Here is a 13,892-nt window from a genome sequence, read left to right on the forward strand (position 1 = left end):
ACCCCTGATCCCCAGCCCACCTCCCTTTTGGCTACCCAAAACAAAACCCAAAACAAAATCCCCAAAATAATGTTCGACGTCTTTGGCAAATTGGCACTGCTGTAATTACATTCAAATATTATAACACACAAAAGCAACACACAGCACTAAGGAAAAAACACCAAGATTTCAAGTTTGTTCTTTTCCTACTAGAAAAAAAGAATACAAAACATACACATTTTAAGAAGCATTTTTTCATCTGTTTTGCAACAGATGTTATCCCCTACTTTCAAAGGCAATTCAACAGTTATTTTTATGATTTTTTTTAAGTTATTTTTTTGTTTGTATGTATTTTTCAAGGTGAGGCGGCTTTTCTTTTTCTCCATCTCTTTCTTTTTCCTCTCTTTTTAAAGAAGTAAGGTTCAATGCAGGCATTGCAGACTTTGGTGGATACAACAGATACGTATTTCTTTGATGCTAAAAGTCCCTAATACAGAGTAGTTTGTAAGAAAAAAAAGGTCGTTCTTTTTTTTTCTTGGAAAGGAATTCCATTTGCAATGAAATGAGTTTCTATAATTTTGGAATGTACAAAGGCCACTACGAAGTGAAAAACCAGGGCAAGATTTTTTTCCCACAGGAGGCTGAGCAAAGGGAAAGGCAGGTCTAAATGCCCACTGGCCATTTTTCCCACCTTATTTGAACAGGGCAGAGCCAGAGACTTTGGACACAGAGGTCTGGCTGGGTGGTGCCTGGGGCTAATGCAGGACTAGGGTCCCCCTCTCCACAACCCCCACAAGCTTCTAAGATACTCAAGTGTGTCCAAACATACAAGTGTGTAGACAGCAATCCCTACAGGCATGCCTGCCCACCCAGCAATGCTGCAGCTGTGTCCAGCTCAGTCCTTTCAGTCTGGCTCCCACCCTGGAGCTCCTGCATTCTGTGAGCCTTTCACAGGACTTGTGAGTGAGGCCACTGCTGGAGCTGACACCTATGCCAGCTGTGATGCCAAGATGAGCAATCAGGGCATCACTCTGACACGGTTTTCACTCAGTGTTTGCATGTCAAGTCTCATTAGCTCCACCAGAAAAAGAACACTAACTGGTTTTGATCCTTTCAGATAATTTTGTTTCTCATGCTGTAGTAACATGTACCTGTGACAAGAGCAGGTCTGAGGAACTACAGGGCTTTGTAGATGGCATCCCCAGCCTTGTGCTGCTACTGAGCTCTCTATCTCCAGAGCGGAGTGGCAGTGGCTGCGGCTCAGAACGTGTGCCCAGTGCCTCTGTCAGTGCAGGCTGCCTGACCTGGCCCTGCCTAACAACACCCATGTGGGACGATCAGTTGCACACTTAGTGAGACTGCAGGGAACATTAGCCAAGAGCTGTTGATCCTCTAACATTTCATCAATGAATCCAGAAGAAAAAACAGGTTTTTCCAGAGTCTGCTGGGACAGAGCCATGGGGTGGGTCAGCCTAGTGCTGTGCTACCTCATGTGCCTGTGACCTCATGCTTCCCAGTGGCACATGCATGCAGAAGAAAGTGCAGTACCGGGAAGGACACTTGGTCAGAGCCATGTTGCAGCCAGTGACAGCTACATGTTGACTCTGCTACAGGCCACAGCTCTTGAAGCTATGGGTACCCGCATCTGGAAATAAGCAAGACCGTAACATGGCTTCCGAGCTCCTCCATACTGAAGGATGTGTAAAATACATAAATTAAAGAAAAAGAAAAATAGGAATATAACCCCATTATCTTAAGACCAGCATGGCAAAGCACTTATCAACATCCAGTACTTGATAGGACCTGCCACAGTGAGCCCATCACAGCTCCCTCACCCACCATGCTGCTCTCTCCCACTGTGTGGCCCTCACACTACAGCACCGAGAGGGCTCAGTCACAGGCAGTCAAGGAGGGGTGACAGACTGTGAGCTCCATGTACCCTGGTGCTGTTTCTTTCCTCACCATATCTCTCCCAAGTGCCTCAAGCACCGATGTTGTCCCAACACCTGCCAGTCTAATGAGAGAACTTCTCAGACATCATGGAATGAACAAACACTCTCTGGCCCCATGACCACAGAGCCCCAAGAGTTTTTCTAATTTAACAGTGATCAAACAAAGCTTTTTATCTGTTGATCCGGTCCTGAGACATCCAGAGCTCTGCAGTCAGTAGAGGTGCCTAACAATAATATCTCCATAACTGAGCCTTCAGACACAGATGCTACACAAACTCAGTGTCCACAACATTTTTTGTCTTCTTTATAGTCACAGTCTGACAGCATTTAACTGAAGGTTTCCTCAACAAATCAGCTCATGCAATCCTGGCTCTGGCCTCCACTGATTTAGTCTTGCAGCAGCTTTGTCTCTCTCCACCTCTCAGATTTCATTTCTTAGCCTGTATCAGCAACATATTTGATAAAATTATTGCTGGAGTGTCAAGTACTGGAAAACCCTCCATCTAACCAAGTGTATTACAGAGTTTGGTGCTGAAACTGCCTGAAGGCACTTCATGGGGTTGTTTTCTACAAGGGTTTAATAATGATTCACTGCTCTACAGGGCATCCCACCTGAGTAAAGGATTAGCAGGGCACCCAAAACCCAGCACTGGGCTGGCTCTTTCCCCTCCTTGCAGCCCCAAAGGATCATTTGCTTCCCGTCTCCACCTCACCCACTAACACCTTCCCCATGAAACAGTGAGGCCACAGAGGATAGATGGAGGCAGGCAATCCTCCATCAACCCCAGATGACCACCTTCTACCAACAGTGCCTTTCAGAGATGGTTCCCAAGGAGGAGGATTCCCACAATGAAGACTATGGACAGAAAGTCTTCCTGAGGAAAGCAGTTTGTAAATCTCAGGTGAAATTTTCTCAAAAACAGAACGTACTGTCAAGAAGTGCCTTTTCCAGCAGCATGGTATGAATACTCCATGGTCTAACTCTTACTGGCTGTTTGTGACAGAGAGATGTCCCAGCAGATGTGAGTGAGCCATGGCTGCCACGTACTGGGAAATGGGTCAGGCACAAGTCTCTTCGCATTTGCAAGGGTGGGAGTTTTGGGTTTCCCCTCAGCAGCTGCCTGTGCACCACAGAGTTCCTGGGATGGAGGCTATCATGCCACCATGGCTGACAGGCCAAGGGCTGCCCTCAGGGAGTCCTGATGAAAGCCTTGAGGCCAGTCAGGCCTGAGCACTTTGGGTCACTTCAGCCAGTGGCATCCACACATCCATTCCATTTGGAGGAAGCACACCTGTCATGTCCTGCCTAAGTCCCCAGCCCAGATACAAGCACTTCTGGCATGACTATGCTAACATCTGCTGAAATCTCTTGTTTGGTCTTCTCAATGTTATCTGAATTAATGTACGTCACACAATTCATGCTGCTGAGGAAACAAGTAAAAGTAATGTGGTTGCAGGAGAGTAGGCAGAGTGGGTGAAGGACTCACATGCCAATGAGCTGCAGTTCCCTCTCTGGGCACACAGACTTTTTTTAGCCAAGCCTGATGGTGTCCCAACAGCTGGTGTAACTCAGCACACCTCTGCTCCAGATGCAACACCAGCAGCCAACCCTTGTTTCTCATCTCTTCAGCAAAGGCACTGGACAGCTGTATCCCTTCCTGAGCTCACAGAGAAGGTGCACGTGCTCAGAGTGGAGACAATGCACACCCCTTGGCCAGGCTCTTGCATGTGGTCCCAGGGACAGAAATGCCCTTTCCAGTATTGTCCAAGGGGTGCAAGCAATCATGGGGTACTCAGATAGGTACGAACCCAAAGTAGGGCTCCAGAAGGTTCCTTTTGTTACAAACAGGTGTGTAACAATTATTAAGTGCTGAAAGATTAAAACTGGCACTCATCTCACTGATAAGTTTGTCACAAAACTTATTTCTGGGTTAGGGGCACAGTTTGAAAGACTCTGGCTAAAATTCCTGATGACATCTGTGAACATCACACTGAAATGTCACTGAGCTGGTGGGACCTAGATATCTCTGTGGCTGCTGAGGACTGGAACACATCTGCCCTGGAAACTTGGAAGGGATGGCTGCATTTCCATACCATGAGAAGATGCCACTGGAGTGGCAGAGGGAATTTCTCAGCAGATCAGTTGCCACTACAGATATGCAGCACAAGTGATGAGATGGGAAGGGAGGAGAGAGAATAGTGTTAACTCAGCTGCCAGAGAAATGCTTGTACAGCTGGAAGCTGGTGAATACCTGCTTGAATGTTCATCCACAGGACTGCATCTCAGGTTTGACACCAGCAACCTTTCTTCTGCAGGCAAGCACCAACAGGACCCCTCAGCAGAGCCCATGCAGCTCTGGGTGGATGAGAATGGTTGGGTAGGGAGTAAGGAGGCTACAGCCAGATCTTCACCTCATCAGGACCAGGGAGCTTCTCCACTGCCCTCAGGAGGGAAGGGATGGGGTCATGCCCATCATCCTTATGTGGCTGAGTTTGTCTGTGCCTTGGTTTGGGTAGGGGGAGACTTTGGGGAGAGATCAGCAGTTCTCCTGGCTCCATGGAGAGGCAGTGATTGGTGTAGCTGCTTAGCAGGTCATTTGTAGCTGCTCTGCTCTCTTAATTTAGCGCCCCCCCCCCAAGGTGCACATTGAAACGTGACTATTAGTGCTTCCTATTCAAGTAGGAGGGAAGAAACATGGAATTAGCAGGGCAAAACGTCTGGACTACAGTGCTGGAATCTGCAATGCCTTCACAGAAATGTACAGACACCACGAAACAAGCACTTCCCCCTCCAGCTTGGCTTGGAAAGTGAGTGCAGCTGCCCTCATGCCTGGTACACCCCACTCAGTACATGCACTTAACAAAAATCATAACCATGGTATTTCTCTGCCTTCCTCTCAGGGTTCTCATGACTGGGATATAGCACACAATCTATAGAGATACACACAAGGTCTCAACTGTTATTTAGGAATTCCTTCCTGGATGCTGCTTAACTTGAAACCAGTGAATTTGTTCCAGTGTTTAGTATGATGACAAATGAACATAAATGAATATTAAGCAGTAAAATATCACAAAATTGCCTATGTCTTTCAGTTGCCCATGTGTTTGATACCAGCATATAGCATGATCACACACAACTGTCAAATAGGATGCTCTATATAGAAACTACATCAGCCCAAAATACAGCCACAATGAGTGTTAACCTGGTTCAAAGTTGCTTAAAGCTTACTGAGTTCTTTGAATCAGTGCACCAGTTTCAAAACACACTTTTGGATGTGTTTTGAGTTCATACTTGTACAATGTTGCTGTTTATGCTTAAGCTACTCTTACAGTAATACAAACAAGCAAATATTTACAGTGGTGTGGTTGTGTAATGTAAAATTGAGGAGACTGATTTTCTCTTTGCCACACACACAAAAAAACCCCCAAAACAAAAACCAAAAAAAAAAAACCCCAACCAAAAAAACGAAGAAGGAAAGAAAATTGCCTTGAGTCTCACAGCCTGTTTCAGTGTGCAGCAAGAGGGAGCTGTCCCAAGGGGAGCTGCTCACACCTCTTCCTTATCCCCAGATACAGCCATGGCACCCGCAGGCGATTAAAGCAGTAGCCAGCTGGCTGCAAAGAACATGAAGCTACCACGCATTTTTGACCACACAGAGCTTCAGGAGAACCACTTCCTCCTGTTTCTCTGTTTGATTCAAGACGCAACCAGATTTATGAATAGAACAATCAGTTCAGCAAATTTAAAGAGCAAAATTTCAATTATCATGTTCCTACTAGGTACTTTCTCCTTCCCTTTTGGAGTGGCTGGCATGGTGGCAGCAAGATGACTCGTCATAGTTGTCCCAGACGTGCGTGCCGTCAGTGCCGATGCCATGAGCTCCGGCGTCAGTGGCGGTCATAGGCAGCAGCAGCGGCTGGTGCAGCTGCCCCACGGGCTGTGGCGCTGTAGTAGTAGGGGGAGCCTGTGAGAGATGAGACCACTGTGAGGAAGACAAAGGTGGAAAGGTGCCAGTTGGCAGTGTTCTGACAATGGGTGTCAGAGAGCTCTCCAGCCAAAGCTTCAATAAAGGCTGGTAAATAGAATAAAAATTGCATTCGTGCATTCTGCATGCGAGGGAGGCTACCACTGCTTTGCATTGCTGCTTGCTGTTTGACACCTTCTTCCTTTCCTTCACTCAAAACATCATTTATTTCACCAAAAATAGTTAATTACTTTTCAGAATGGATAATCAAGATATTTCAACCCCAACATACCACCATACTCTGATTTCTTTGATTTTTCTCCCTCCTTTTGAAAGGAGGAGAGAAGGTTGAATGCCAAAGCATTCAAAAGATTTCATTGAAAGCACTTGTTTACCAAGAAAAGGCCTGAAAAATATTGGTGGCAATTTTCTGTTCTGCAGGGCTAAGCACTGGTAGATAGGATGATAACCCAAGGATCACCAGGAACCTGGACTGTTTGCTTGAATGAGGAAGAGTCTTTGATTTGTATCTAGAGAGATACCAATCTGTCCAGCCAGCATCAGTTTTAAGAAACCTTCCAAGCACACCTGCAATGAAACCAACTCTGATCCATCCTAAAAAGGGAGTTTCCTCCCTTCGAGGTGCTACCAGTTTGGTCTGCAAGCCACCAGTTTCACATGAATGGGATGTAAGGCATATCACAGTGTGGAAGAACCCCCTTGGAAGGACACAGACACATGCATCTGAGACCACCAGGCAGGTTTGGATGAGCAACAAAGAGCCAATGTGAGGAACAGTTCCGGATTAGTCAGGGCTGCAGGGTTTGTTTTCATGAGAGGCCCTGTCTGAGAGCTGCCTTCCATCCTAAGCTTCCTGCCTTCAACACAGATGAAGCAGCAGTCTGTCAGACATGGTCAAGGGTCTTCAAAGCCCTGGATGTGACTTTTGCTGCAGATGCAGTGACTTTTGCTGCTTCAGTAAGGAACAGGAGCTGATCCCACCAGAAAAGGTGATTCCACCAGAGCTCAGTGGAGACTGTGAACACTTTAGGAAAGCATCAATGGCAGTGAAGCCAAAGGTGCATTATTAGGAGTTCACTTCCCATCCCAGACTCTAGCAAACCTTGTTCCTGCAGGTCCAGTGGTTGCCCAGGCCCTGGGCATAGCCTGAGCGTGGCAGTGCCCCAACTGTTCCACCACCATGGCCCTATACACCCTCTGGAGCTGGAAGGAGAACCCAGCTGGCATGCCAGGTGCTGTTGGTAACACGCTCTGTGCTGCGCCAAAAGCCTCTACTCTGGGAGGCTGGAGAACCTCCTGGCATCTCCTCTTGTTGTACAGCTACAGATGAATGCTTTGTTGTTCACTCCAAAATGACCTGAGTGATTACTTGAGGGCTGCTCATTCAAAATCACAGGCACAGAGTGAGAATCACAGAGCCAGACTCTTAGGAGAAAGCTCATGGAAAGTCACTCTTAACCATTGGCAAAATGCGGGGCTACCTCACTGCTGTGGGTCCAACAGGATCAATCTGACAGGCAAGCCCAGCTGCTCCTTCTAGGCTGCTTTTGTCCAGAGTGCCACATCAGGAGATCAGCTCAGGCTTCATCACGAGCCTCCAGCTTTTCATTTCCAAGAGAGCACAAGCTGATGCATGAAAAAAACAGCACAGGCAGCATTTGCTATTGCACAGTATGTGCAATGCACTGCTCAGCACAGTCAGTCAGAGAAGAAAACTTCTTTGTCATGATCAGTGTTCTACCACAGCATGTGGTACTTTGCTGCTGCAACCCTGAGAGGTCAGAAACAGAGGACTTTGGCTACTGGAATGTGTCTTCTGCACAGTGCTGTGGCAAAACAGGAGCTTGTACACAGCATGTGGGTCTGTGATGTCCTCAGTGCCATCCTTAGTGACTAAGGATGGTCCAAAATCAGAAAAACCCACTGCAAAGGGCTGGGTTTAAACAAGGTAAAGCAATCTTCAGGAGTGTGGTCCTAGCTGTCTAGAAAGATAGTTTTACCATACACAAGAATAATACAAGGGAGTGCATGAAATCACTGGCCAGGACAAGCATTTGCAAAGATGTCTGTACACAAACTCCTAGGCAGGAGCCAATCCAACCTAGGTTTACTTACTAAAAGGTAAGAAATTTTAAGCCATAGCTAATGGTGGTAAAGCAGAACCCTTCAGCAGGTCATCATTCCATTTACATTTGCACAAGTGTAGTCTTTTGTTACCTGCTGAGGGCACCACAGCCGCTATCCTGGGCTGGACAGATAGCCTTCTTCCAGGTAACTGACATCAGGTTAACAAGCCCCAGCCTCAGGAACTATATTTCCCAGACAATACTGGAAAGCTTCACAAGGACAGTGAAAACCATTCTCATGGGTAGCCCAAAATTAAATGCTGTATACTTAGTATTCCAGCCAAACTCAATCCATGGAAAGCACAGAAGCCTTCCCTGGTCAAATTGGCCAGTCTTCAATGAGTAAAGGCAAAAGTTAACAGTTCACCAGACTTTGAAATGTGCATGCCATGTCTAGCTGGGGTTTTCGGGATGCCCTGTGGGGGCTGCCCTCTTGCGGGCTGCCCTCTTGCGGGTGCCCAGTTTGATGGCCCATGTCCCGTCATGGCCAATCCAGCTGCCTGGATGTCCTTGGGGATCATTTTGCACTGCAGGGCAGGCAGTACCTTGACATAAAACAGCTCACAGGCCAGTGAAGAGCCAGGTGAACCTGCTGTCCTCACCCATCACAGCACCAGGAGGTCAGTGTGAAGCAGGCAGTGGTGGTGGTCAGCAGAGATCCCAGTCCCCACTGGCAGCAGCACTAGCACTAGCCACGGCAGCTCAGCTCAGGCAGAGGGGTGAAAAATACACAGGAGGAACCAAACAATTTCACTCTAACTCATGGAGAAGTGTGTGGGTCCCACCAGAGCTGGATGCAGTGCTTTCTGAGGTTTTGGGGTAAATGGGGTCTTCTATGGGTCAGAGCCTTTGTTTTCCCACTCTCTCTTCCTCCACTGCTGTTCTGACTCAGTGCAGCTACAAAAAGCCCAGTATTTCTCCCATGCATTCCAAAGGCCTTACATTTCTCTCAAGTTAGATTTTGCCAGTTTGCCTTTCAGCTGTGCAATCAAAGAAGCTTGTATTTAAAGTGAAAAATGAAAGCACTCACTCTTCCTGTCATCATGCCCCCATCCAGAACAGACTAGTCCATCCTTCTGTCATTTTTCCTTTCTAATTCATACTATCATCAATTTATTTCTTGACACAGTCATTTCTAGTGCCTACTTGTTCTCTAATCTTTCCACAGAATCCCACAGAGAAATTGAATCTAATCCTAATTGAGAGGCTCCTAGCCCTGCCCTTGCATGATGCCATGCCAGCACTGGCAGACACGGCACCGCAGCCAAACCCTCCCAAGCAGCGCACAGGGACCACATCTGCGTGTGTGCGGGGACACTGCATTAAACAGAACCCACAGTGAGCAGGACTGAGCCAAAAGCTACAAGCCAGCACAAAACTAATTTTTCTTCATTAGACAGTGTTGCTGTTATCTGCCCTTAGCATGCACATGTTGAGCTGATCCTATGCTCATGTGCACCAGTATGTGCCGACAGTAACAGCCCAAGACATGCACGTTTGCCTCCCGTGCGCTCATGCATGTGCCTCCGTGTGCATCCCTGCCCTGTGCTGCTTGCAGGTCCTTTGCAGGACAATGTGGTGAAAAAAGAAAGGAAAAAGATGTTCCTTCCCTCATCTCTTTGTCTGCCTTTGAGATGGAGACACCTACTTCAGCCACTAAGCCACACCACACAAGTGGTCAGGGTTTATGTCCTCTTCCCAGCACATTCCTCCAGGAACTTGGGGCCTGTCCTCACTCTTTCTGCAGCCGAGGTGGGACTGAGTTATCCCCCACAGCCAAGTCTGTCATGTCTCTGACACCGAGAGAGGTGTGGGTGCCACCAGGGCTGATGCAGGATGCAAGAGTATGAAGATGCTGCAAAGCTGCAGCAGATAACTGACTTCTTCAGTCCCTGCTTCTGTTGACCATTCTGGAGGACCATGGCTGGATTGTCTGCTCTTCCCCAAGAGCCGTGGGGCACAGCATTTGAGACTGCCCCAGATAGGAGGGAGCACAGTCCCCTGTCTGCACTGGTTTCAGGACAGCTGGAGCAGAAGAGGCATGGTGCCTGGTGCAGAGAAGTGAGGAGCACCGAACCAAGGGCAGAGCAGACAGTGGGGTAATGGTGAGTAGCTGGTGCTTTGCTGAGGCCAGACAGCCAATTCCCAGTGTCTACATGCCATGAATATGGTTCTGCCTTCCCCTGAAGACACCACCTCACACCCCTCCCTGCTGCTCCACACATACAGGACAGAGACTGGGGACTAAAAACCAAAGCTTTCTCACCATTCTTATCTCTCTCTCTTTACTCTCCCCCACATATAATTTTTCAATCCAAGTATCCTTTCCTCCAGCCACTTGCAAATCATGGCATCTCTCCTTTTAGCTCCTCTTTCACAGGTCTCAGCCTTATGTGATTGCTGTGCTGCAATTCTTCCTTGCCAGTACAGGGAATTAATTGAATGTAGGCGCTGCTAAGTGCTTACAGTATTACACTTGCATCTTAGTGAAAGGAGCAGGACTTTGTAAAACAAACTGTGTCAGGCAATGTACCAGTCCTGATTAATTTTGTCAAGGCTTCTGCTCTGAGCCTGATACTGCCAGAGCTTGTTCTCAGGAGAGAATTACTAAATGCACTCACGTATACTCCTGAGAGGAGTGGAAGCATCCTGGATATAGTTCAAATTAACCTATTCTCCACTGCGTGTGCCCAGGCTCATCACACAGCACCTTCTGGGTGTGCAGGGAGACTTGGGGCAGGTTTTAAAGTTCCTGCCACAGACTCCTGCTTGACCTAAACTACCAGTGGGATTAGCAGGCACTAGGGAGAAGGGATTGCAGGATCAGGCTTCCAGTGACAAAGGCAGAGCTGTGGATAAGAGGGATCTCTGCAAGGCATAACAGACATCTCTCCCATAGACTGTAGCTGATTGCAAACACATTCTTGATCAGATCATACCACTTTACTTGGACCTACCATTGGTCAGACAAGGGGACTCCCTCTCCAGGAAACTCCAGTCCCCCCCAGTTCTGTGACCAGACTGAACTGAAATGGTAAGTTCATCTTTAGGACTTGCTGCAGAATAAAAATTCCCATTTCTTTTTTTTTTTTTTTTTTTTAATGCTGAAACAAAGTATAGTGAAGAGGACAAACATAAGGAAGCCAATATTATATATTTTAACATTTTCCAACAGAAAAAAAAGAAGAAAAATAATCACCATTGACATTATAGCATGAAACACTTCAATCTCAAGAAAGCTGAAGTTTCTGAAAAAATATGATCGTCTCTGATTCTTTTTACCCTTGCCTCATTTAAACACACGTTCACAGCATGCTGCTAAGTAAATATTGCTGAAGAAATCCTCACTAGCCTGAAAACGAGCTTTGCTGTGAGGAGCATGTTATACCCACAACTGCTCATATGTTGAAGATGAGTCAGAATTTGCCCCCAAAATGCATGATCCAAAAAGGAAATGAGAAAAAGAGGATAAATGCAGAAAAAAGGGAATGGCACAGGTAAAAGGTTCTGGCAGCAAGTGGTTGTCTCATGATCAGCCTCTGCTTTAAAGTCTTTTGCTGACCCAGACCTACCCATCTCCAGCATCCTCAGGGCATCACAGGGACCTACCTTGCCCAGCACCCTGGACAGCATGCTTAGAGCTAGTACAGGCCCATAACCTCAAATAAAGAGCTGAGCAGGCCATGGGTGCAACCTGCTGCTGACAGAATCAAAGGGCCACTGCCCATCCCTGTGTGGTGGCACAGAGCTCAGGAATGGCTTTGGAATGGCTCCGGATAGTGTGCACACCCTTCTCATGGAGGTGGATACCCATAGGCAGGATAAACAGTAAACAGCCCAGGAGCCTCTCCAAAAGCCCTGTCTTCATGCAGAAGGGCAGGGTAAGGGCTGGGTTGTCATTTATTTTCAGTATCATGCCAGTTTCTTTAACAGTTTAGAAGGAAAATTTTAAAAGTCACACAAAATCTGGCTTCCCAGGCCTATCCATGATGCAGAGTATTGCTGAAGCATCTCTCCTGATTCAAAAGGAGTTGCAGAATGAGAAATGAAGAAAGCATGGTGTGTGCTCTCGCCTCTGGCAAAAGCATCTTCCCCATGCTGCTCAACCAAAAATCTGCCAGCGCCTCTGGCTGTGGCCATGGAAACAGTGGGTTTGAACACGGGGACTCCCCTGGCTTTGTGCAGCTATGCCCATCCATATTAGCTGAAGATCTGTCTGTTGATTTATGATGGAAGCACTAACAAACCCTTAAATGTGGCACAGCAAATAGCAGCATTATACCAGCACCATGGCATGAGAAGCAGAGGCTGTCTATTGCTCCCAAAGGATTTGTTTAAGGACAAGAACCATGATGAATACAGCCTGGGTGGCTCAATTATATGGGGACTCAATTACTTAAAACAAAGAAACTGGATGAAAAAAGTACGACAAAAATTCAAAATTATTTCGCTGCTGGAGGTCACATATAACAGCCCTGTCATCCATAAATCTGGAAATCTCTAAGGCATGCTACTCCTGTGTTGAGAGATGACAATTAATTGGTATTTTACTTACCTCATCCATGCAAATTATGCAGGGAAAAATTCTAATTACTGCATGCTACATGTATATAAGGTCAAAGTGGGCCAGCTTTTGACAGGGGTGTAAAATGGATTATGTTTATCCTTCACATGAGGGCCATGATCCTGCAGGAGTTACAGGGCTTCTGTCTCCCATTGCTCATAGGGACCATGCTGGCATCAGTGAGGCTGCACCAGTGGTCTCTTGCTGAGGAGAGATGGAGTGGGCATACACACAACTGGGGAGCAAACACAACACTAGATCAGGAATAAATGCAAAGCACATGCACGCACAAGCAGCAATGGCATGGGAAGCAGTGCAGCTTACAACTGGCTGTAAGCAAACTGGCACCACAAGTTTTGTCTGAACAGGACCCCTTACCCTCAAAGAAATGGTGGTCCTGCTTTCCGGCAGTACCCTATGTCTCTGGAAGGATTTTATCAGAAGCAGGAAGACAAGACGTTTGGGCCAGGGCGAGTGAACCAAGAGCAATCATGCACCCCAATGGAGACCTGCAGTCCCATTCTGGGTCTAAGCATTGGGACTGAGGACAAGCTGGGACACACATTCTGCCCACCTCAGGGCTGGACAAACACTGTACACCTTGCACTGATCTCTCAAGACAGGGGCAACCACTTACCCAGCAGTCCAGGGTTGGGAAACCTCCAGGAGTCATTGTATGTTGAATATTGTGGGTGGCTGTATGGGGTCCCAGAAAACTCGCTCCCTAAGTTAAAGAGACAAAGACAGAATAAAAGGTCATTTGATTTGAGATGACAGTTACCATTCTGGGGTAAATGGGTTCTCCAGTGTGTGCTGTGCTCCACGGGCGGCCACAGTAAAAGCACTCCTGGACACTCTGCCTTGAGGAAGGGGAATATGGGTGGGCAAATTATTAATTAAACGGGTGCGGCCATCTTTTATGTGTCTTTTTTGTGCTGCAGTCCAGGCCTCCTGAAGTTGCTACAGGAGCACGGAAACAAGGAGGGATGGAGAAGCCTCTGGGACACACTGATGGGGCTGGCCTTTGCTTCTCCAGCCCCACAGGACTCAGGATGAGAAATACAATACAAGGACAGGGCTGTTCAGATACAGTCTCTGCTGCAGGAGAAGATGAGCCAGCCAGTTTCTAGATATTGGATACCCTTAATGGAGAACATGGTCATGGTCCCAGATATTTGTCCAACACTGTAATCCAAGGAGTGGGATGTTTGCATCAGTTTCAGATGGATTTGAACCCTCCAGACAAAGGCACAGAGAAGGATTGAAAAATTATGGCTATTTATCT

The 13,892-nt window shown here is 47.1% G+C and overlaps 1 protein-coding gene across 1 annotated transcript in view; it reads right to left on the minus strand.

Moving 5' to 3' along the window:
• Positions 1-610: 610 nt before the first annotated feature.
• The window catches only part of PAX5 (paired box 5), a 132,196-nt gene continuing 118,914 nt past the window's right edge, over positions 611-13,892 (minus strand). The window contains exons 10-11 of the mRNA XM_008637450.2: positions 13,245-13,331; positions 611-5,896 (exon numbers count right to left, since the gene is read on the minus strand). Coding sequence (XP_008635672.2) covers positions 5,820-5,896; positions 13,245-13,331 — 164 coding nt within the window. The 3' untranslated portion in view covers positions 611-5,819. The remainder of the gene's footprint in view (positions 5,897-13,244; positions 13,332-13,892) is intronic.

This window comes from Corvus brachyrhynchos, unplaced genomic scaffold, assembly GCF_000691975.1.
Source record: "Corvus brachyrhynchos isolate BGI_N302 unplaced genomic scaffold, ASM69197v1 scaffold1097, whole genome shotgun sequence".
NCBI classification, from domain to species: Eukaryota; Metazoa; Chordata; class Aves; order Passeriformes; family Corvidae; genus Corvus; species Corvus brachyrhynchos.